The sequence below is a fragment of the Symsagittifera roscoffensis genome, chromosome 10, assembly GCF_963678635.1.
Source record: "Symsagittifera roscoffensis chromosome 10, txSymRosc1.1, whole genome shotgun sequence".
Classification (NCBI taxonomy): Eukaryota; Metazoa; Xenacoelomorpha; order Acoela; family Convolutidae; genus Symsagittifera; species Symsagittifera roscoffensis.
The window spans coordinates 18,273,173-18,298,501 of record NC_087071.1 but is presented as its reverse complement, the minus strand read 5'-3'; the positions used below and the strand labels follow the sequence as shown (position 1 = coordinate 18,298,501).

Here is a 25,329-nt window from a genome sequence, read left to right as displayed (position 1 = left end):
AGGAGTCGTCGTCCAGGTTCCCATCCTCTATATCGTCCGGCGCATCCCAGTCACTTCGTCTGCCACAGCACTTGAATTTTTTCCCTTATGTTAAAGTGGGAAAGTTGGCAGGGCTGGGTGTCATGACACAAATGTTAAACAGGGAAGTTGGCAGAGCTGGTTGTCACACTCAATTTTTATCTGATTTACTTCTCTTCCGAAGGGTGTTTTTCTCGGGATGATCGGTGTGTCTGATACTGTGGGTGGTGCCTGTTTCTGTGAGACCTTCATCCCCAAGCTCGGTAGTATGTCATTGTCGAGTAAATTTCTTTCTAACACTTTGGTGATAAACAGTTGTTGATATGTGCCATCCCATCCCTTTGATTGTATCCTCATTATGACTTTTCCGATGATAATAATCGTGCTTCCAAAAACCTTGATAGGTTTTTTTCGTGATCTCATCGACTGCTTCAATTTTTAGATATCTGTCTCTTGTCTTGAGTTGGTGAAGTAAATCCTTTTTTATAAAGAATACTGGACTGGATGAGTCAATATTTATTTCAGTTAGGTATGGATTAAAGCTACCCATTGATGTCATTAATGTCTTCTTCAGTTCGAGTCCTCCGTGGGAAAATACTGTTATAGCTCCCCCTTCAGTTCTGTCTTTAAAAGCGTTCACTTAGTTATCATTATCTTTAGCTGCGACTATAAAATCTTCTCAATCTACTTTGAACTCGAAGTTGTCTTGCACGCTATTTCAGTGGATTTCTTGTTCGAGTAATTTAGGATTTTGCTCTACCACGTTCGTTTGTGCTCAGGCTGAACTTCTGCAAGGTTTATCGTGGTGAACTTTAAAACCCCAGATCTAACAGTTTCTTTCTCTTGCCGGACAAGATGTAAGGTGTCCCTTCTTGAATTGCTGGCCGCAGTTTCTGTATTTAATACTTTCTACAATATTTAAATTTGGCTCGCTTTTACATAATGTGGTTTTTGTGAAGAACTATATATAGAAAGTTTAATGTATTGTTGATGTGTTTTTGTGCCTTTCTCATGAAATATGCATAAACTAAACCATTTTTTGGAGTCAGATATTCATTGCACAACTGTTTTTGGATTTCCACATTCATCATATTGGTTATTAGAATATCTCTGACTAGTTCAGACTCTGGGTCGCCCATCTCATAGTTTGTTCACCAGCTCTGAGAGGACTTCACGAAAAGTTTTTAGTGACTCATGATCTTTGTGTCTTCCACCAAAAAACTTGTGTTTTCATCAGTCAGATTTGTAGTTATCGTGATCGTGGTTTTCAATAATTCCCAGAGTTCTGCATAATTTAAACCAAGTATTTTTTTCCCAATGTCTTTTTGTTGGAAGCATTTTTTTCCTTCTTTAAGATTTTAACTTCTTATAAATGTCGCTTATTTGTAGGCCGTTAAATTTTGCAATGTCTTCCACTTTCCTCCTTTGCACTTCTTCGTTGTAGTCTTATAGTGCTTGTTTATTTTTTTCCTCTTTTTCCGCCCGACAGGTTTGATCGTTGGAAGGCTCCGATGTTTCTGGGATAAGGTAAGTTATTTTGGGTATCAACGGTGGGGTAATGACATCTTCGATTTGGACAGAACTTTTAGCACAGATTGTCAGCTGAATTTTTTCAGCCCATTTTCCCAACCTTGATGGTTCTAACTTGATGTGTTGTTCCACAAGAACTCTAGACCTCGTAGGTTCGACTCGTTTGACTGTGCCATGTTAAAAAATTAGTTTGATCCAAATAAAAGGGGTATTAGACGATGAAGATACGGGTGAACTTTAGCTAGAATTAGTTAAAGACTTGTTAAGATGATGGTTCTCTACTAAACTAACTAGTAGACTTTTGAACTAAGGTTACATTAAAAGAGCTCCCTTAAGCTAACTCAGCTAGATAAAAGATAGATTGAGTTAGGAAGTTCAATTGAGAATTGATTTCATAAAACATACACTGACTAAAAATAAGTTGTGCCAAAAGCGGATGTGCTTTTGGCAGGTATCTATCTAACTCAAAGTTAGAAAGTAAACATCAAAGAGGTTAAGAGATCTTTTTTGACAGTTTTGGCATAGGATGGATGAAATTATTTTTAGATTATACCAGATTAAAATTGTGAAACAATTTTGAGGGTGTCTTTCGGCCCTTTAATCAAGGCGTGTCAGAGAGGTTTTTTCGAGCCGAAAAATTTCAGAATGAAATTTCAGAAACATCTTCAAACTTTGAGTTTGAAATTATTCTTTCCAACGCTTACTTAAAAAAAAACTTTTTGCTAAACAAATCTAAGCTATGGGCTCTCACATAAGTTTATTTTACTTGAAAATGAAAAAATTCTCAGATGCTAATTTTGTGTTCTTTTTATGGGAAAAAATTTTTAGTGAGAGCCTAGCTTAGATCCTCAACTTTTAATTGAAAATATTTAAGTTTAGGATTTAACCCATTGCCACTATTTACAGATACCTTTTTGCACTACAAAACATCTCTGCTAGATCTGAATAAATGGCCAAAAATGCCCTAAAATAAAGATTTAGTTTTTTTCTATCTTAGGAAACCATGCAATATAAGCAAACGATAGAATATTGAATTGCAATAAGCACAGATCGCTTTGATCACAATACCGAATAATTTGTGCAAAAAAAAACAAAAAAATCTCAAAATTGAAATCTGATTTGGCTTCATTACGATACTTTATTCGACATCTGATATTTTTAGTGAAGGTTCGTCAAAAATCTTTTTTTAACTCTTAGTCACAAAAATTAAAACACGGGTCGATTTTAGATATCGCAGTCTTCATGCAACAGAATAAAGCAAACTTCTGAAACCCATTCTAAATTCCTCAAGCAACAGAAGAAAAAAACCGTTGTTTGTGATAAACAAACTTTTTTAAAAAATCACTCTAAAAAAACGTTAAATGACAGACCTAAACTATTTTTAAAACTAATTTGTAAAGACAAATAGAAAATTTTGAAATATTCTGACATGAATGCTCAAAAAGAAAAAGACTTCGTGCAGCAAAACTTTTTTGAAATCGTTTCAACTACTCTAATAAAATGTACTATCTAACTCTATCTAATCTAACTTAAAATGAAAAAAAAAAGTAAAATTAGAGTTCATTTAAATTGTGTGTTATTTCTAACTAAGATACAATAACACTGACGCTCGCTCACTCCGAAAGAGGACAGAAGCGTTAAAACCAAATTCATATAAAACCACTTAATTAAAAAAGATTATTGAATAAAAACAATCACAACACTGGAAAAAATTTGAACTAAGTGCATACAAAATGGGTGATCCTTTCCCCCTTCTCCTTCACGAAGAGAAAAAAATTACGAAAATCACAAATAACTAGATAGCACAAAGGTAGTTTATAAACTACGGATACAAGGTTTACTCAAGAAGGATTAAAAATTATTAAAATAGAATTCAATGTGGTGAGACTTGATTAAATTGTTTCAACACAAAACTGCTAACGTCCTATGGTTAGACGTAAATGCAATCAGCCAATGCTCTGTGGGGTTTCCAATCAAAAACTCCATATTTGGGTTTAATTTGATTATCCGAAGGAATTTATTCCCAAATACGATATTGTTCACGATTATCTAGGTAGTTAATGAATCTTTCGATGCATACATTTCTACATGATAAACCGCCTACGGTCCATTCATAATCGCTTAAGTAGGAGGTATCAGAGTTTAATTTGAAACATCATCTTCGGCTAAGTAATCTGGTGAAAATTTCCTCCGTTTTTTTGTTGCGGTTGGAATCTTGTCTTCTTTTGGGATGGGTTTTTTGGTTGTCTCGATTGTTAGATGATAATTGTTATCTTGTTAGAGTGTCCGATCGAGTGATGGCCACTTCTTGTCTTGGTGTAGGGTACGCTTTTCTCTTTTTGAACCTGTTTTGCATAAAATATTAAAATCAGGGACAGTGACACTACCTTTGAAAGTTGTTGGCTGTTTCGAACAACTATCCTTTATGGCTTTATCTGTTTTCCTTAAGATCTTCCCGCCAGCGGATGTATTGTTTTATCTCCCAAAGATCTATAATAAAGCTCCCTGCTTCTTCGATTAAAATCCTTTCGGAAAAAGTTAATTTCTTTAGGGGGTTATGAAGTTGCAGTAATCTCTTTGGGTATGTCGCTGAGAGAGTTTTGGTTGGCGGAAGGCTCGGTTCAGAGTCGCATCTGGTGTCTCGATTTTGGTTTTCCAAAAGAGTATGCAGGTATTAGTCTTCTACTATATCATCCGACGCCCAACTCGTTGCCCTGTTTCTTGATTTTCCGTTGTCTAAAATGTTACTACTATTTAGATTTATCAAACTTGCATATAGGGTGTTTGGTGTTCTGTTGAAATGTTTTTCAAATGGATTGAAATTTGATTTCGATTTTCGTGCTCCGTGAGTTTCAAACTTCGGGAGACTGAGTCCGTAAGTGTAGGTTTTGGAAGTTCCGAAGGCATTGTTTTTAAACTGATTTAACAGTGGTGACGAGTGGTGACGACAATAACAAAATTGAGATCGGGAAGCTGATATAACTTTTTTTCAGGAATTGGCGGTTTAAGGTTTCTACATGCATTATTTACAGTGCGAGCAGTTTTTTTCCTTGGAAGTAAAACATTCTGTTAATATGTGGCTACCAGAGGTACTCCGAAAAAAAATTTCATTTCGAATTGTTCGAGATGGGTTTTATGAAGAAATTTCATGGCGGCTGTTCTCAGGACAAATGGTAAACATAATTTGTTGTCCAAATATATTAATCCGTTAGCGGAATCTAAGTCTTTGTAAAAAAGAATGAAGTAATTGCCCAATTTAGTGGTTTAATCTCCCAATTCTTTTCTAGAGTTCAAACCATGGAGTATAAAATGCTATCCTTTTCTGTAAGCCAAGCGATCATTTTGCTAATAAAGAAGTTGTTCAATTCCAATGCCTTTTCTGGTAATTTTTGAATTTCTCAGTATTTTTTCTACTAATGATGAATGATCCGAAGAAGTTTTCTCTTCAGTAAAGTTTACATCAATACCGGATCTTTAATTTACCTTTACATTATTTTCAAGATTAGGTTCCATGGGAGAATTAAGAAAATTGGGATAAAGATATTAAAAAAAACTAAAAAAAGAAAAAAAAAATTGAGTTGGTAATTTTAGAACAATTAATTTTAGAATAACCCAGGGGATTACATTTAGAGGTACAAATTTCGGAACGGAAAAGATCAAAATTGCAAATTTTCAATCTGGACCTAACAAAATTTAGAATTGCTACGACAAATTTTATTACGTAGTTTTATGTCATTGGAAATTTCCGAGATTTTTCCAATCAAAATTGAGTGAGGCTTTAAGTTGTCTAACAACTGAATATCCGACGGATTTGAAATTGATTTAATCTTACGAAAAATTGCTTCAACCATTTCTTCATTTTAAGTTGAGGGAGCAATTGGTACTTCAATTGAAGTTCTAGAAATCAATTCCGTGAAGCCCATACTTTGAACCGCTAAGTGTTTTATCGAGAAATTAAAATTAAACGGTACAAGTCTGTCTACCCATCTTGTTAAACGACTATTATAGGTTTTATTTCCGTAGTTACAAGATAATGCTGAAAAAAATGCTTTATGGTCAGTTATGATTTCGAATTTCGAACCGTATAAGTAAGTTTTTTGTAGCGTTCTACAGCCCAAACAACAACGAGAAGCTCGTTAAAATTTTAGCTTCGTGTGGGTTTAAGAATCGGCTAGCGAAGAAAACCGATCTTCAGTCCTTCAAATGTAGTTGTTCGAGCATTGCTCCGAGGCCGCTTTGTGATGCGTCCGGTTTTACTCTTGTTTTCAGTTTCATGTCGAAGTGTGTATTTTCGATTAATTTAACATTTTCCGATATGTTTTTCTCAAAAGCTATGGTATTTTCGCCTGAGCAGTTGAATGTCAATTTCTTGTATAAAAACCGTCTCAAATGGCCTCCGTATGATGCAAGGTTCAGAACGAAATTAATGAATTGATTAGTTGATCCAAAAAATAAGTGCAACTCCTTCAAGTTCCGAGTGATTGGGATAGATTTTTTTGCTAAGCTTTTATCTTCCATAATAATTAATCTTGTTTTGGATATTTTGATATCTATACTTTCAATTTGTTTTTTAAAAAAAATTGCTTTTTAGCCAATTACCGCGAAAATATTAGTGTGGAGTGTAGTTAAAATCTTTTCAACGATTTCTTTATGTTCTCTAAAGCTTCCTCTGGAAGAAATTAATATGTCTTCAAGGAAGACGTTAGTTAAAGGAATATATCCAATGGTTGAGTCCAATACACTTTGAAAACCTTTTGGCAGATTGCCCAGTCCGTAAAATCCCGTTGAAAACGGATATGTGCCAGTTCTATTTCCTCCAATGATGCTGAAATTACACTCTTCGCTCGTGGAACCGTCTTATTAAACTGGTTGTTAGCATTCTTAAGGTCTAAATTTCTTAACCAGACTTCTCCGTCGGGTTTTTTTGAGAGTTGAGATACAACGCTAACTACAAGTTCGTGTATGATTGGCATCTGGTATTAGTTTTTGAATATTTATTTGCTCAAATTTTTTGAGTCCATTGCGAGCTTTATCTTTGCTGCAGGCAGTTACTATTGCGCTGATAAATCTATCTTCATTGCGTGATTCTAGCTTTTTAGTGTGTCCTTCGGAAATTAGGCTGTCAAGCTCTTTGCTTACTGCTGGAAGTCAATGTAGCGGAACCCTACGCCCTTTTAATTTTATGGGTTTCAGTAAGTCATGACAGTGAGTAATCTTGAGTTTTTTCACCGACTCTGTTAAAACGTTTTGTGGAAGTTCTTGAAAATGTTTTCTATTTAATCCGACGGAATTTATAAACGACTTATTTTTAAAGCTGTTCTTGTAGTGAGGAAAGGTTTTTTGTGCGACTTCTATTCCGAAGTGTGCTAGATTGTCAATTCCAAGGATGTTTCGTTCGCGCGCATCGGTTATAAAGAAAGCTGTAGTGTCGTACGTTCATCCGTTGGATCTTTTTGGTACAATGACTTGTCACACAATCTTTATCGGGTAATTCGTAAAGCCACAGTAAAGGCCTTTCGTAGCTTGATCGACTGCGTTAATTTGCAAATATGGATCGCCTTGTTTAAGTTTGAGTAATAATTTTTTTCAAAAAACTTACTGGAACTAGGCTTGCTGAATCCACCTGTACAATTTGTTTTACGAAGTTTTCCTTTCTCAATCCAATGTAAAGTAGTTTCTCCAATTCTTTTCTATCGTTGTCGAATATCGTAGTCACGTTTAATACCGAAGGATCGTCGTTATCGCTTTGTCCTGTTTCCGACCATGCATTAATTACACCGCAGTATTCGTGATGTACATGGATATTTACAACAGGTATCTACAATCTGGTAATCTAGAGACAATCAGGTATCTAAATTCTGTATCTACAATTTCGCTATTTTTTTTTTACAATTTTTACGTTTTTTCGAGATTAACAATTTTGCGTGAAATGTCCTTTAAAATTACAAGTTGTAAAACTCGCGACATTCGCCGGACAGATCGCAAGATGTCCCTTTAAAATTTTTACTTCGAATTTCATACATGACCTTCCTCTGTCAACTGCTAAAGTTGGTTCTCGTTTGTTAAAATTCGGATGGTTTTTACAGCATTATTATTTAGAGGGTCAGAGGATTTAAAATTATTTATCCTTTTCAAATGGTTAGAGATTATCTTCTCATCAAATAAGGGGACATTTAATTCTTCTGGGGAGAATTTTTTGGTCAAAAATTTCCTCTGGATTTCGTAGGTTTTGATGTTGTTGATAAAAATGTCGCGAATCCATTTCTCTCTCCGCTGGATGCATCGAATTTCTTCGCCATTTCTGCTAGAGCGCCTCAGAACTGTTCCAAAGTTTCTCTATCTCCCTGCCGTCTATTAAGTAGCTTATGACGTTTGAATGCTTCGTTGGGTTTTCTAATAAAAGCTTGGCTTAGGAAATCCCAAATTTAAGGAAGTTTATCCGTAGGATTTTGACTTTAGAAAACTTTTGTGATAAAGTTCTCCTACCCTCACTACCAGGTGCTAGGTATTGCATAGAGCAAATCTTCTTGTCAGCTTCTTCCATCCGCATTTCCTTAAATGTTTTTGTTTCCAACTTGATTCGGGTGTTCTCGAAGTTGTTGAATCTGCTTCTTTCTTCTGAGTTCCTTGCTAAACGTTCCGTTTTAGCCGTCGTCGGATCGTTCTGAGGCTCTTCGTCCAATTGTAAGATCTCCGGTTTCAGGAATTCGAGTGAGTTTAAAACATTGTCTATATCGATACTCTCTTTGGCTAGTAAAGCCAATGGGAACATAGCCCTCCAAACTTTCCACGGGGTTGGTGCATCGTTAGTATGCGATTGCCAGAATGGGGATACTCCCCTCATGCTAGATTCGTTTAATGTGACTGCGCTATAATAAAAAAAACTAAAACTTTATCTAATCTAACTTACAAAGAGTAAAAGTTAAGAATTAGAATTCAACTGAAACTTGTGTTATCTCTAAATAAGACACAATAACACTGAAGCTCGATCACTCCGAAGGAGGTCACTTTCTATAAACTAAGTTCATGTAAGACAAGTTAATTAGAAAAGATAAATGAATAAGAACAATCACAACATACTCTGTAAAAAGTATGCAAAAGAGGACTTATTTGGAGAGTTTTGTTAATCAAATCGGAGATGATTTGTTTTTCTGCAAACTTCCAATATCTTTCGTTCATCTAAGAAGACGTTTTATGGTCATCAAGATTGGAAAACAATAGAAAAAATTTTCAATAAACAACACAAAAACAACAAGAAACAACTAGATTATAATAGAAAAATTGCAGGAAGAGAAGAAAAAACGGTTTTCTTTGCAGTCGACTAGATGAGTAGGTCAACATTGCATTGACGAACCGTAAAAGTTTCTTGAAAATCTAAGCAGCACATTTTTAGCGCAACTGTATTAGCAATTGGATCATCGAATGAAACTGCTAGCCATTTTAAATCAAAATTTCGATTTGCCAATTTTTTGCCGTTGGGGTAGAAGCGACAGTTCGCGAAAAAACACAACTAGCTAAATTTCACAGCTAAAAAAAAACACGTAAAACCAAGAGTGCTAGCATCAAAAAGTTGAATCGAGGTTCTTCATTACAATCTTGACTAGCGGCAAACACCTATGCCCCTAGGATACCCGCTTTAATATAATCACTTACTTATTCCCTTACTAAGCACATCGGATCAAGCGGACGCTACTTACCAAAACTGCGTTTCGACCTCACTATTGAGTAATGTGAGTTGTCGCTTTAATTAAAGTTTGCGAGATGTCGATTGTTGCAAACTGTCAGACATTGTCAACAGAAGGGGCACCAGTTCTCTCACATTTTGTTGTCGGTATTTATATATTTTTTCTAATTTTGTGGCTTTTTGTTTTGAGGTTTTTTCGTTATTTTAGTTTCGAAAAACAATTTTTTGTGTGCACAACGTAGTCCTGGAAACACTATGTCAGATTGTTTTTACTTAAATTTTTTTTTCTCAAAAGCGCTGAAAACTCGTATTTCGTTTGTATGGCATGTTTATCTATGTCTTGATCAATGCCTGATAATTTTAAAATTCAAATTTTAAAAATGGTCATTGAAAAATTTTGCCAAAATTCAAAAATGTGTTACTTTCGTTATATGAATGTGAAAGACAGGTTTAGGATAATTCAGATGGTTTTCTATGCATTGTAAATGCACGACCGTCCAAACTTTGGTGTTTTGAGTAAACCAAGAACACAAACCCAAAAGTTTTCAGAAACTATATAACAAAACAAATCAATTTTTTGGCTTATGGAAAAGTACTTATCATAAAATTTTCATACAATTTTCTGTACGTACGGAATAGTATGGAACTGTATGACAAAAAGACTTTTTCATATATGGAAATTGTAAGATAAAAATTTTTGGTCAACCCGGGTGTTTAGTTTTGCTGTGTGCTCATTTTCGAGCCCACTCCAAAAACTGAGACGAAAACGCTCAACATAAAAATGATTCGTCATATTTTGAAGCATGATAAGTGAATGCAACAAATTTACTGTTTTTGTCGTCGCCGGAACTAATTACAAAAAAAAACGTTACATTAGGTGGCCAAACCGTGTAGTTTATGAATTGCAAGCGGGTTCCGCAACAAGTACGTACCCGTTGCTCTTCTTTTGCTCTTTAAGTTTCTTCGACCACTCGAACAATATTTTAACTTGATCAAACGTTTGTCTCTGGAATCCAGGAAGATATAGACACAAAAATTTGCGCCTATCTTATCCAATACACAGCTTGGCTTTATAATATACTGAATCATCGATGAAATGTCTGATTTCTTATTCAAACAAAACGATTTAGTAGAAAAGGTAGGCGAAATCGTTTATACCTAATTTCGAGCTCTAGGACTGTTCCATACCAAAAACAAATTGAGGATATTCACTTCTAGAGGATCTTCTGGCTTAATCATTTTCTTGAAAGTAGCTTGAAATTTGTATGGCATGTTTATCTATGTCTTGATCAATGCCTGATAAAATTTTAATTGAACTTAAAAAAAATTGAACTTCTTCCAAATTTTTTTGAGGCAGGCAAAATCTGGAAGAAAAAAAAAACTTTCTTGAAGTGGTCGGAACGACTCAATTGTTTGAAAATTCAATAAAAATGGAATATTCTTAGACAGGCCCGTTAAAACTTACTGATAGCTGCTCTCTGATTTTCTTTAAGTTCAATTAAAAGTTTTATCACTTAAGTAGTAATTAGTTCAAGGCCATTTCAAGTCGCAATTATCTCTTAAAAACAATTTTTAATTTTTTTGGGTTCCGGGTTTTCGTCCTAGTTCTGTCGGCTCCTTTTCTGTTTTTTAAACGCCATTTTCCTCTGAAAAAGAGGAAAGAACACTTCAATTACTGTATAAAAGTCTATGCATCAATACAGTAAAGTGTAATGAAAACTAGTTGAGGTTTGCAGATTAGGTGCTTAGGTATTATTTTGTAAAGTCAGTTAAACAAATAACTAGAATGCGATGAAGTTAATTCTGGAATATAATCATCAAATTAGGACTTATCATATAATAAAACACATTCAGGTTCTAAGTTACAACAATTCAATCTTAAACTTTGAGCAGAATATACTGGTTATATATACCTTCGAGAAATTCCTAGATCAGCTCCTGGTCAAAAATTTTTTTTTAAATTGTAGAGCCACAAAAAAACTACCATTTTTATGTTTCATAGTAGCCAAAATTTTTGCTACACATATGAATGTTAGATGAGAGAAAGGACATACGACAATTAAAACCATGAAACAACCATGACAATTTAGTCTTTACTGGTAATATCAAACAAAGTTTTGTTGAAAAGTTTCCTTATAGCAACATTTGATACTTCATCTTTTTTTTTTACAAAAACGAAGATGGGTTTCTTGCAAGTTTTTTTTGAGGCAGGCAAAACCTGGAAGAAAAAAAAACACTTTCTTGAAACGGTCGGAACGACTCAATTTTTTGAAAATTCAATAAAAATGGAATATTTTTAGACAGGCCCGTTAAAACCTACTGATAGCTGCTCTGTGATTTTCTTTAAGACACAATTAAATCTTTGACAAACGAAAAAACAGTTTATTTAATTTGGTTTTTCAGGTACAAAGAGAATGGCACAACTAAAAACGCGTGGTATCTGTTAGCACTAATAGTTTCAATCATTGGGCTCATACTGCTGCCCACGTCGTTTTTGGTAAACCGAGTTGACAATGGCGCTTACGTGCACTGTTCTGCCGAGGAGTATGGATTTCTCGTCGATAATGTCCTCGGTGTACTCGGAATTCCGCCGATCGGGATTGTGTCAGTGGCGACTCTGGCGCTGTTGTACATCATTCATGGCCGCAACAAGAAGTCGAAAAGCTCAACTGACGATAAAGAGGTTAGAACTTGTAGCGAAAGATCTGCAGTTTTACTACTATCGAGAGAACAAAAGCATTTTAATCGCTTCAAACAATGGATTTAAAAGTAAAGTAAGCAGATTCGAGATCAAACGTAGTACAATCCCCCCCCCCTCCCAAATGATCTAATGTAGAATGTCCTCCCCGAGCATGTATTTATTCTTTATAAAGTATGCATTTCATACAAACGCAGAAAAAAAATACAAAAATGATGCAAAAAATGCTATCGGAGACTTGCACTGGGAAAATCTGTCCTAGGTCATTATGGCACTCACTGGCACTTCGGCTCTGTATGCAGTGTTCGGGTCGATTACGAACGGCTTCGTATTCTTCGCCTACTGGGTGGTCGGCGCCGAATCCGAGAACGAACACCTTTTCTTCATGTCGATCGGTCAGCTGGTCAATACAATCGGAGTCATCTCCAGAAGTCCTACTCTGTTACTGTTGAAACCCATGCGCGCTGCTTTCAAACGTGGATTGACAATGAAAATCCGAAATTGAACTTTCCAGAAGCAACGCAATTGAAAGATCATTTCAGGGTTCTTCTTAACAATTTCCCCATTTTTGGCAGTCATTTTTGAATCATTTAACGCTTAAAATCATTTCATACTTTCCGATAAGGAACAATTTTACACGCTTTGCTGGATCATATGATGGCTGCTATAGGCTGTAAGTTTGAGTTTTTTTTATTTTTTTTTATTTCTTACAAGTAATTTTTTACTTATAAGAAATAGTTTCAAAATTGGGCCGAAATGGAAATTTAAAATGCAGAAATGCTCAAAACACTTATATGACCAGAAATGGCTAAACGATTCAGTGCTTCTCTTAGAAGTGTTGAGAAACTGAAAAAGTTTGTTCTGGCTTGATAGCGATTGATATTTAAAATCTATTTGTTATTTACCAAGATAACACTAAAATGAAATGAGAAGTTGGTAAGAAGATCCTTTATCATGACTGATTTCCCTTCAACCCATAATCAAATTATAATTCTTCTCCTTTATCTTCTCCATAATACGAAAATTGAATTGAAAACTTACTCTACCCAAACAGCTCTATGAGGTGGTTTCATCGAACTCTTCATGGATTTTATGAGTATTTCCATGACATCAAAATTTTTTTTCAAGGCATCAACATTTCTTTTCAAGCTCATCGAAGTTAAACTTGAGCTGCGTGCAACAAAGTATGGTATCTGCAATAAACAATAAACGCCCGTAAAAATTGTTTTCACTTCATTCCTTGATACCTACACGTAGGAAATTCATCTTTTTTGCATATTCTTGAAAAATTCTCATAACAATGTGAGCAAATTGTAAGCGGATTCTGCAACAGGCAAAATATCAGATTCGTCGCGGAATACGCAACATTGCTATTTTTTAAATCTCCACCCTGTTTTAGATTCTACGGACAAATAGCTGAAACAATGTATTGCTCAAAATCGCTTCCCAAACAGGCAAATTTGCGGAATCCGCAACAAAATGTGTAGAATCCGGAACTATTTTACGGATTCCAGAACAATAACTAATATATGTGTTTTGTAAACTGAAGCTGTCGGGGAATCCGCAATTGTAAGCGGAATCCGCAAGTTGTAAGCGGATTCCGCAAATTGTAAGCGGAATCCGCAAATTGTAAGCAAAGTCCGCTTAAAGTTGCGGAATCTGGAACAACTACTTATATCCACTCGTTGCGGAATCCTCACTAAATCAATGTGTCGACAAAATTTACGTAACAAGTTTTCGTACCCGGAATCCACTGAAATTTTAGAACATCTTTAAAGACTTGTCTCTGGAATCCGGGAACATACAGACACAAAATTCTGCGCCTATTCAGTGCACAGTTTGGTCTCGTAGTGAATTTTTTCAAAAATTAAGATACGCACTGAAATTCAATCAAATATGTGCAGTTGGAAACAGTGTTTTCATTCGACAGTCGAGAAAAAAATACATTACCCGATTTGATAACTTTTGTTAATGGCAACCATAAAGAAAGACGCAAAAAAGGCGCAAAAATGAAAATCCAAACTGAATAAACTATATTCTTGTAAAATTAACGTAATTTGTTTCAAAAACTGGGTTACTAAATTGTTTCAGAGCCCTACAAAATGACTACAATCCTCTATATAGTCCAGCAGACAAAAAAATTTTCTAAACTTTCAAAAAAAAACATCCAAAATGGTTGCTTAAATTTAAACAGTTTTTAAAAAATCGTTATTTAAACCTTTGTCAAAAAATTTTTCGTCAGTGACGCGATTAGAAAACATTTTTTATGAAAGGTAATGAACTCAGTATAGGTCTTGGTGATTTTTTTGTTCAGAAAAACATCTTAAAAATTGTTCAAGCTCAATTTTGATTTTTTGCAGTTTGAAATTTGATTTCTTTTTAAGATCAGTGCATTTCCATTGTTGTACGGAAGGTACACTCCAATATCGAACAGCAAAATTGTAAAAGACATAAAAAAACTTGATCGACTTCTAATTTCGAAAATGGAAAACAACTATCAGATTTCCCAGCAAAAAAAAAGTTTTCTCAAGTTGTATTAGTTTTAACAAAAAAAATGTCCATCATAAGTTGTTCTTCAACTTCAAAGAGCTTCAAGGCCTTCTACTTTTTTCTTCGAAATTCAAAAACTGAAAACTGAAAGAACTTGAAAAAAAAAACAAGTCAGTTTTTTTTTCAGTTTCCTTGAGTTCCTTACTCTTTTCCAAATGTCAGCTGACTATGTTCATACAATATACTCAGAGAAAGATCCCTTGCAAAAAATTGCATTCATGGAGACCAAGGAAAATGATTGTTATACAATTTTTGAACTTTTTTGAAAAAAAAACTGTTTTAAGGATTCTGTCTGACTTATTTCTGTCTGTAGCGAGAGCAATTTAATGACAGTTTAGATGTCAAACATTGAAATTTTATTGTTCAACTAACTGGCATTTTGTGTGAATCCAAATTTCTATTTTCATTATGATGAGTTTTGGTTTATATAGGTTTCATTTTAGGTTCAGCTTAAATCATTTACGAAACAGCCTACATTTTTTGAAAAAAAATTAACTATTATTTCTCCTTCAGTGTTTAAATTATATCACCATAGTTTGAAAAAAAAACTATTACCGTAAAACCTTATACTTTTTATCCAAATTTTTTCAATGGAAATTCATAATAAAGAATTTTGTCAAACCAAGAATCATCAATAAAGAATAACAGTACTCTTTTTCACATTTCCCAATCACTTAATTGAGTTTTTGTGTTTGACTTTCTCAGAGCCAATATATTCACAAGTTAATAAGCAACCTTTTGTTCATTTGATTGTTGAAGTTAAGTTTCTACTTACATTTTGTAGCCCAGTGACCCAAGTTTGCATGTGTTTTTCCGGGCTTACCTCCATACAAACAAATGCTTTTCATACAATGCCATGCAAAAAAATGCGTATCAAACAATTCTGAAAAGCAAATTCTCCGTTTATGAAAAACCTATGATCAGTTTTTTTTCCACATATTTTTACAAAAAAAATTAGGTTTTTGGGTAAGTTTCAGGGTTTATCGATAAATTTAAATTAGTTTAAATCTGGTTTAATTGATCAATTTTTTAATCAAATGTTAATCAAATGTTAATCATTAAAACTTTAATTTTTTAGGACCAAACATTTCTTATCTTTCAGTTTTAGTTTTAAAAATTGTTTTTTTTCCAATAAGAATTCCGAAACTCCAAAACAAAAAAATCCTAATTTAATCGCTAAAACAATTTTATGAACAAACAAAAAAAATTTTCCATTTTTTTGCGCTCGAAATATAAATTTTTTGCAATTGATTAACCACAGACTTTTTCATAAACTTTGATATCCTTTTAGTCTTGTTTGTGATCCTTGAAGTTGTTCTGAGATAGCAAAATTTATAACTTTCAGCTTAGATAAAAACATTTAGCCTAAATCTGTCGGAAAAAAATGGCCACGTTGTTCAACATCCAAGCCATATACAATAAGTTACACTTTTTGTTTTTATTTAAGTGTGATTTTCAAAAACTGTCTGATTTGGCATCTAGCAACTGAGCAACTGAGGCATAATTGATAGTCATAATAACCTCAAAAAATGTTTTTTTTTGTAGAAAAATGACTAGAAAATTTAAAAACAAAAACATTACAAAAAATTGAATTTTTGAGGATTTTGATTCCAGAAAAACTGACCTATAAAACTTTTACTCTATTTAAACTTAAATTCGGTACAAAAACCTATCAAAAACAGCTTAAAATAGGTGTAAATAAGCGTGCTCACTCACTTTATTTGCTCGAAACTAGACCAAAAAATTTGCGTTTTTTTTTTTTCGACTTTTGGAAATTTTTCAGAACATTTCAAGGTCGTTTGAATCACAACTGAAAGCTTTTTTTGTATAAAATATCATTCGAAACCTTCCGAAGACTATTTGTGGGACCTGATTTTGCGTTGAAAACAAAATAAAATAACAGAAAAAAATCGAAATGCTCACGAACACAAAGCTCATCTCCATTTTCAACGGTCTGAGCATTGAATAATATGCAGATTGAAAACTACTCATATAAAGAGCTATTTTAAAGATTAAGAGACAAAATCAATTTACATGCTTTTCTTGTGATGAATTGAATATGGGAGGAAACTATGAGAACTATTGATTTTCGCATAAAAAACCATGCGCTGAAAACTGTGAAATCATTGGTCTTACAGCATATGCTTTTGCGCATTTTGAAATTTTCACAATCTAAAAAACAGACAAAACTTCGAATTAATTCAAAAATTAATCATAGTCTGCATTTCATTATTGTATAAGATTCCAAGAACTAAGATTCCAATTGTATAAGAACTATTCCAGCTTTTTTTTGGACTCCCTTAGATTTAATTATAACTTGTGCAGAAAAATTATGCATACATATAACAATTTATTCTGTTAGTTTTTGTGTACTGAAAACTTTATGCAAAATTGTCTTTTCGGATGTATAAATTTTTTGTAAACTAATCATTTCTACTTCTACTTGGTCGTCCTCAAAATTCCTATAATTCCTGTTTTTGCTCATATTCTAGCATTCAAATCCTTTGGTTGAAATTTTTTGTATAGTCATTTATATACACTTATCAGCCCATTTTTTCAGTACAATTTCGTTATAAAAAAGCATCCCTAAATTTGGCTGCAGATTTGAAGCAGCTCATGACATTTGTCGAAAACATTCTTAAAAAACTTTTTAGCTCCAGTAATTTAAAAAAAAGCAATAGATTTCCAAAAAAAATTATGCAGCATTAAGGGCAATTTATGCCACATGATATAAAATGACTGCATTACGCAAAATTTTTTGCTTCAAAAAAAACCTGTGATGTTTACAAAAATTCTAATACGTTACCTTTTTTTTACGTTTCGAACCGAATGTTTTCGGTTTTTCAGAAAAATTTGTTTCATTTTTGTTTTGTCCAAATGAGCGATGAGTTTCTTCCTCAATGAATAGAATTATACATAATTTAGAGTATTTTTCAGTTAATTTTCGAATTAGTTTCGAAAATAAGAATCTTATAAAGAGTAAAAAAAAAGATATATCATCGGTTACATAATTTCTCATTTCACTCAATTTATATTGATTCATTTCTGAATTTTCTTTTATAAGTTTGAAAGTTCATTGAATTCATTATTGCCCTATATAACAATTTGACATTTTGTAACCAAATGAAAAAGCGCTTCTCCAGTTTGTGCGTGGTGTTTTGTGCCTGATATATATATTGCAAAAAAACTCGAATTAAAAATACAATGATCTAGTGATAATTTACTGCTTTTTTAAAGGGGTGGCAACTCTCAAGTAGACAATTAAAAATCGTTAAAAAAATTGTTTTAATCTAGTTTGCCAAACATCTAGAACTACAAAACAGCTGAATTGGAAGGTTAACGAAAATTAGCTATGAATGTTTCTTAACTTAAAGATTGAAGAACAAGTTAACTGAAAAATTCAAGAACAAGTTATTATTTGCAACTTTACCCAATTTGAAAATAATAGATCATTAGGAAAAGTTTTTATTTCGCTTGGAAGCCTGAAAAATAAATTTTGTTTTCGAAATTTAAAGCCGATTACGTTTTTCGTTTCTCTTAGTGGACCTTGCCTTCTCTTAGGAAAACCAACGAACTGAATTTCTGAACTACAAAACAGCTGAACTATTAAACATAAAAGGCTCGAGTGATAATTTACTGCTTCTCTAAAGGGGGTGGCAATCCTCAAGTAGACAAAAAAAAAACATTTAAAAATTTGTTTTAATCTAGTTTGCCAAACATCTAGAGCTACAAAACAGCTGAATTGGAAGGTTAACGAAAATTAGCTATGAATGTTTCCTAACTTAAAGATTCAAGAACAAGTTATGATTTGCAACTTTACCCAATTTGAATTACAAAAAAGCTGAATTGGAAGGTTAACAAAAACTAGCTATGAATGTTTCTTAACTTAAAAATTCAAGAACAAGTTATTATTTGCAACTTTACCCAATTTGAAAATATTAGATTATTAGGAAAATTTTTTATTTCGCTTGGAAGCCTGGAAATTAAATTTTGTTTTCAAAACTTAAAACCGATTACATTTTTCGTTTTTTTTGGTGGAGCTTGCCTTCTCTTAGGAAAACCAACGAACTGAGTTTCTGAACTACAAAACAGCTGAACAATTAAACATACAATGCTCTAATGATAATTTACTGCTTCTTTAAAGGGGGGCAATCCTCAAGTAGACAATAAAAAATCAATTAAAGTTTTGTTTTAATCCAGTTTGCCAGACATCTAGAGCTACAAAACAGCTAAATTCGAAGGTTAACGAAAATTAGCAATGAATGTTTCCTAACTTAAAGATTCAAGAACAAGTTATGATTTGAAACTTTACCCAATTTGAATTACAAAAAAGCTGAATTGGAAGGTTAACGAAAACTAGCTATGAATGTTTCTTAACTTAAAAATTCAAGAACAAGTTATTATGTGCAAGTTTACCCAATAAAAAATATATTTTGTGAAGGAAAATTTTTTTATTTCGCTTGGAAGCCTGGAAATTAAATTTTGTTTTCAAAACTTAAAGCCGATTACATTTTTCGTTTCTTTTGGTGGAGCTTGCCTTCTCTTAGGAAAACCAACAAACTGAGTTTCTGAACTACAAAACAGCTGAACAATTAAACATAAAATGCTCTAATGTTAATTTACTGCTTCTTTAAAGGGGGCAATTCTCAAGTAGACAATAAAAAAATCAATTAAAATTTTGTTTTAATCCAGTTTGCCAAACATCTAGAACTACAAAACAGCTGAATTGGAAGGTTAACGAAAATTAGCTATGGATGTTTCTTAACTAATAGACTCAAGAACAAGTTATGATTTGCAACTTTACCCAATTTGAACTACAAAACGGCTGAATTGGAAAGTTAACAAAAATTAGCTATGAATGTTTCCTAACTTAAAGATTCAAGAACAAGTTATGATTTGCAACTTTACACAATTTGAATTACAAAAAAAAGCTGTATTGGAAGATTAACGAAAATTAGCTATGAATTTTTCTTAACTTAAAAATTCAAGAACAAGTTATTATTTGCAACTTTACCCAATTTGAAAATTTTAGATTATGAGGAAAATTTTTTATTTCGCTTGGAAGCCTGGAAATTAAGTTTTGTTTTCAAAACTTAAAGCCGATTACGTTTTTTGTTCCTTTTGGTGGAGCTTGCTTTTTCTTAGGAAAACCAACGAACTGAGTTTCTGAACTACAAAACAGCTTAATTATTAAACATACAATGCTCTAATGATAATTCACTGATTCTTTGAAGGGGGGGGGGGGCAATCCTCAAGTAGACAATAAAAAATCAATTAAAATTTTGTTTTAATCCAGTTTGCCAAACATCTAGAACTACAAAACAGCTGAATTGGAAGGTTAACAAAAATTAGCTATGGATGTTTCTTAACTTAAAGATTCAAGAACAAGTAATGATTTGCAACTTCACCCAATTTGAATTACAAAAAAGCTGAATTGGAAGGTTAACGAAAATTAGGTATGAATGTTTCTTAACTTAAAATTCAAGAACAAGTTATTATTTGCAACTTTACCCAATTTGAAAATATTAGATTAGTAGGAAAAATTTTTGTTTTGCTTGGAAGCCTGGAAAATGAATTTTGTTCTCAAAACTTAAAGCCGATTACGTTTTTCGTTCCTTTTGGTGGAGCTTGACTTATCTTAGGAAAACCAATGAACTGAGTTTCTGAACTACAAAACAGCTGAACTATCAAACATACAATGCTCTAATGATAATTTACTGCTTCTTTAAAGGGGGGCAATCCTCAAGTAGACAAAAAAAATCAATTAAAATTTTGTTTTAATGCAGTTTGCCAAACATCTAGAACTACAAAACAGCTGAATTGGAAGGTTAACGAAAATTAGCTATGAATGTTTCTTAATTTAAAAATTCAAGAACAATTTGTTATTTGCAACTTAACCCAATTTGAAATAATTAGATTATTAGGAAAAGTTTTTATTTCGCTTGGAAGCCTGAAAATTAAATTTTGGTTTTCAAAACTTAAAGCCGATTACGTTCTTCGTTTCTTTTAGAGGAGCTTGCCTTCTCTTAGGAAAACCAACGAGCTGAGTTTTTGAACTACAAATTAGCTAAAAAAAATGCTCTAGTGATAATTTACTGCTTCTTTAAAGGGGGGCAACTCTCAAGAAGACAATAAAAAATCTGTTAAATCTTTGTTTTAATCCAGTTTCCCAAACATCTAGAACTACAAAACAGCTGAATTGAAAGGTTAACAAAAATTAGCTATGAATGTTTCTTAATTTAAAAATTCAAGAACAGCTTATCATTTGCAACTTAACCCAATTTGAAATAATTAGATTATTAGGAAAAGTTTTTATTTCGCTTGGAAGCCTGAAAATTAAATTTTGGTTTTCAAAACTTAAAGCCGATTACGTTTTTCGTTTCTTTTAGAGGAGCTTGCTTTCTCTTAGGAAAACCAACGAGCTGAGTTTTTGAACTAAAAAAACAGCTAAAAAAATGCTCTAGTGATAATTTACTGCTTCTTTAAAGGGGGGCAACCCTCAAGAAGACAATAAAAAATCTGTTAAATCTTTGTTTTAATCCAGTTTCCCAAACATCTAGAACTACAAAACAGCTGAATTGAAAGGTTAAAGAAAATTAGCTATGAATGTTTCTTAATTTAAAAATTCAAGAACAGTTTATTATTTGCAACTTAACCCAATTTGAAATAATTAGATTATTAGGAAAAGTTTTTATTTCGCTTGGAAGCCTGAAAATTAAATTTTGGTTTTCAAAACTTAAAGCCGATTACGTTTTTCGTTTCTTTTAGAGGAGCTTGCTTTCTCTTAGGAAAACCAACGAGCTGAGTTTTTGAACTAAAAAACAGCTAAAAAAAATGCTCTAGTGATAATTTACTGCTTCTTCAAAGGGTGGCAATCCTCAAGTAGACAAAAAAAATCAATTAAAATTTTGTTTTAATCCAGTTTGCCAAACATCTAGAACTACAAAACAGCTGAATTGGAAGGTTAACGAAAATTAGCTATGAATGTTTCTTAATTTAAAAATTCAAGAACAATTTATTATTTGCAACTTAACCCAATTTGAAATAATTAGATTATTAGGAAAAGTTTTTATTTCGCTTGGAAGCCTGAAAATTAAATTTTGGTTTTCAAAATGTAAGCCGATTACTTTTTTCGTTTCTTTTAGAGGAGCTTGCCTTCTCTTAGGAAAACCAACGAGCTGAGTTTTTGAACTACAAAACAGCTTAAAAAAATGCTCTAGTGATAATTTACTGCTTCTTTAAAGGGTGGCAATTCTCAAGTAGGCAATAAAAAATCATTAAAAAATTTGTTTTAATCTAGTTTGCCAAACATCTAGAACTACAAAACAGCTGAATTGGAAGGTTAACGAAAATTAGCTATGAAACTTAACTTAAAAACTCAAGAGCAATTTTTTTATTTGCAACTGAACCCAATTTGAAATAATTAGATTATTAAGAAAATTTTTATTTCGCTTGGAAGCCTGAAAATTAAATTTTGGTTTTCAAAACTTAAAGCCGATTACGTTTTTCGTTTCTTTTAGAGGAGCTTGCCTTCTCTTAGGAAAACCAACGAGCTGAGTTTTTGAACTAAAAAACAGCTAAAAAAATGCTCTAGTGATAATTTACTGCTTCTTTAAAGGGTGGCAATTCTCAAGTAGGCAATAAAAAATCATTTATAAATTTGTTTTATTCTAGTTTCCCAAACATCTAGAACTACAAAACAGCTGAATTTGAAGGTTAACGAAAACTAGCTATGGATGTTTCTTAACTTAAAGATTCAAGAACAAGTTATGATTTGCAACTTAACCCAATTTGAAATAATTAGATTATTAGGAAAAGTTTTTATTTCGCTTGGAAGCCTGAAAATTAAATTTTGGTTTTCAAAACTTAAAGCCGATTACGTTTTTCGTTTTTTTTTAGAGGAGCTTGCCTTCTCTTAGGAAAACCAACGAGCTGAGTTTCTGAACTACAAAACAGCTGAACTTTTAAACATAAAATGCTCTAATGGTAATTTACTGCTTCTTTAAAGGGGGGGGGGGGGCAACCCTCAAGTAGACATAAAAAATCAATTAAAATTTTGTTTTAATACAGTTTCCCAAAAGTCTAGAACTACAAAACAGCTGAATTGGAAGATTAACGAAAATTAGCTATGAATGTTTCTTTATCTAAAAATTCAAGAACAATTTATTATTTGCAACTTAACCCAATTTGAAATAATTAGATTATTAGGAAAAGTTTTTATTTTGCTTGGAAGCCTGAAAATTAAATTTTGGTTTTCAAAACTTAAAGCCGATTACGTTTTTCGTTTCTTTTAGAGGAGCTTGCCTTCTCTTAGGAAAACCAACGAGCTGAGTTTTTGAATTACAAAACAGCTAAAAAAATGCTCTAGTGATAATTTACTGCTTCTTTAAAGGGTGGCAATCCTCAAGTAGACAAAAAAAATCAATTAAAATTTTGTTTTAATCCAGTTTGCCAAACATCTAGAACTACAAAACAGCTGAATTGGAAGGTTATTGAAAATTAGCTATGAAACTTAACTTAAGGATTCAAGAACAAGTTATGATTTGCAACTTTACCCAATTTGAACTACAAAAGAGCTGAATTGGAAGGTTAACGAAAAAATGCTATGAATGTTTCTCAACTTAAAAATTCAAGAACAAGTTATTATTTGCAACTTTACCCGATATGAAGTTATTAGATTACTAGGAAAAGTTTTTATTTCACTTGGAAGCCTGAAAGTTAAATTTTGTTTTCAAAACTTAAAGTCTATTACGTTTTTCGTTTCTTTTAGTGGAGCCTACCTTCCCTTAGGAAAACCAACGAACTTAAATTTCTGAACTGCAAGAAATTTAAACTGAGTTTAAACATACTTTGAAAAAAGGCGTTTTGACAATTTTTATAAGACTTCATCTACCCTTATTAAATCGTAAAAGTTTTATGCGCCCAAACAAACTTTTTTACGCCAAGACATAGCATTTAGAAGTTTTCAGACCAGAATGAGCCAAAATATTTCTAAAATTGTTTGTCTTGTCAAGAATTAGACTAGAAATTAGCCTAGAAATATATTCTGCCCAGAAAAAGCTTCTAATTTGCCAATTGATGACTCGAAATCAGGTTAGAAATAAATTTTTCTAAAGAAAACTCATACTTCAAAAGAACATTTGGCTCTTTTCCAGTCCCCCCCCCTATCAAATTACCGAGTTTTTTGTTTGTTTTACGTGTTATTACGGCTAAATGCGTGATGTTACGCTGTTAAGTATGAAGAACAAATCTGTTCAGAATTGTCGATTTGTTCACCACGACAAATTTCATTGCATCATGACAAAGTTAAATAAGCTTTTCAAAATTGAATTTGAAAGGTGGGGGGGGGACTGGAAAAGAGCCGAACATTTCATGAATAAATTCTGACCAAAATTTCACATCAGAAAAAAATTGACAGAAACAAAGCTTACCTTTTCAACTCTACTTCTTAACTTCACAACTGAAAACACATTTACTCGAAAAGTTGGTTAACTGACTTGACTTCTTATATGCTCAAAATAAGAACAATAAGAATATTTCTGTGGCACTTTACAATGCAGGGGTTGAAAGGGTCTTTTCCGGCATGGCAAAACCAGCACTTTTTTCTCATAACAAACAGTAATCATTTTTAAAGCACCCGTGTTAAGACTCTTTTAACAAGTTTTAACTGTCTCGATATTGTCAAGATGTGTCTTGATATGAATTATTATACGTCATTAAGTTTTAGCTAACAGAGACAGTTAAAAGTTTTGAGATATGTCTAAATAACTTGGTATGACTAGAAATTCGATAAAAAAGCTGCAAATTTTTTTCACGTTTCGTTATTTAATCAAACTTTTTCACAACGAAACTATTTTTATGACTTTTCTGCAATTGGCATATCATTTAGCATAAATCCTTGGTTGCTTATATCAAAATTCAAAATAGCATGAGTCCAAACAAGACCATAACTATGGTCCCTTTAAGGGCACTTGTGCAATTGTAATTATGGCCCTATGTCTTGCCACACTAGGCCATGACAATTTTGGTCACTGTGGGCTTGTGTTCTGTGACGTAGTTCGGAACTAGCACTAGCACCCAGGACATGATGCAGGGGGTGATGAAGCAGACGGCGATGAATCCGAGGATGAAGGGGTATGCATTCTGGAAGATGTGGTCTTCTAGTCCCAGGGACCACACCAGGGCACACACCAGAATCAGCAGCTCTGCAACAAACAAACAATGCAATGAATAAAAAAATTTTACATTTTCAAATTGTAAGCTGTTTTTTTCCGAAAACATCATTTAGATTATTTTTTGTTAATCTTAATTGAGAAAAAGTTCAAAGTTTCCCACCCCTTGTTAAATTACAAAACAAAGAATTGTTCACACGGTAATTTGCATGCTAGAATTGTTGTTGAAATTTGTTCACCTGTTCACGCTGACACGTTTTAGTACAGTTTCTAACATGAAAAAATCATTTTAAATAGACTTTCATATAATGAATTTAAGAAAAAGTCAAAGGGTGGGGAAACTGGAAAAGAGCCGAAAGTTGGAAAGAAGGGCCATTAAATCAAACTCTTGTGGGGACGAGGTTATTATTTTTGTTAAAGCGTGAGTATATAATGGGAAGGCTGTGGGAGTTGAAAAAAGTGGTGGCATTGGTGATGGTAATGGGGGGGAGTTAGTTGTTTCATAGTTCTCACGAGTGAGGTTGTTGGTGATGAGGGATGAGAAGGTGAGGAATTTGTTGTCCTGGGGGGAGTACTTCCTGAAGCAGGCCATGTATCCCCAGAGCACGAGGGAGACCACACACAACACCATCGAGGCTATGTGCAGACCACGCGCAACACACCCAATCTCCACCGAC

General features: G+C 33.0%; 2 protein-coding genes across 3 annotated transcripts in view; both read left to right on the top strand.

Annotated features, from left to right (window-relative positions):
- Window positions 1–12,495, top strand: part of LOC134855602 (uncharacterized) — a 14,337-nt gene extending 1,842 nt beyond the window's left edge. The window contains exons 3-4 of the mRNA XM_063872138.1: window positions 11,636–11,915; window positions 12,193–12,495. Of these exons, the coding sequence (XP_063728208.1) occupies window positions 11,636–11,915; window positions 12,193–12,435 (523 nt within the window). The 3' untranslated portion in view covers window positions 12,436–12,495. The remainder of the gene's footprint in view (window positions 1–11,635; window positions 11,916–12,192) is intronic.
- Window positions 12,496–23,374: 10,879 nt separating this feature from the next.
- The window catches only part of LOC134855341 (MBT domain-containing protein 1-like), a 144,065-nt gene continuing 142,110 nt past the window's right edge, over window positions 23,375–25,329 (top strand). For both annotated transcript variants that reach the window (XM_063871841.1, XM_063871839.1), the window contains exon 1: window positions 23,375–23,384. The gene's annotated coding sequence lies outside the window, so the exon portion shown is untranslated. The remainder of the gene's footprint in view (window positions 23,385–25,329) is intronic.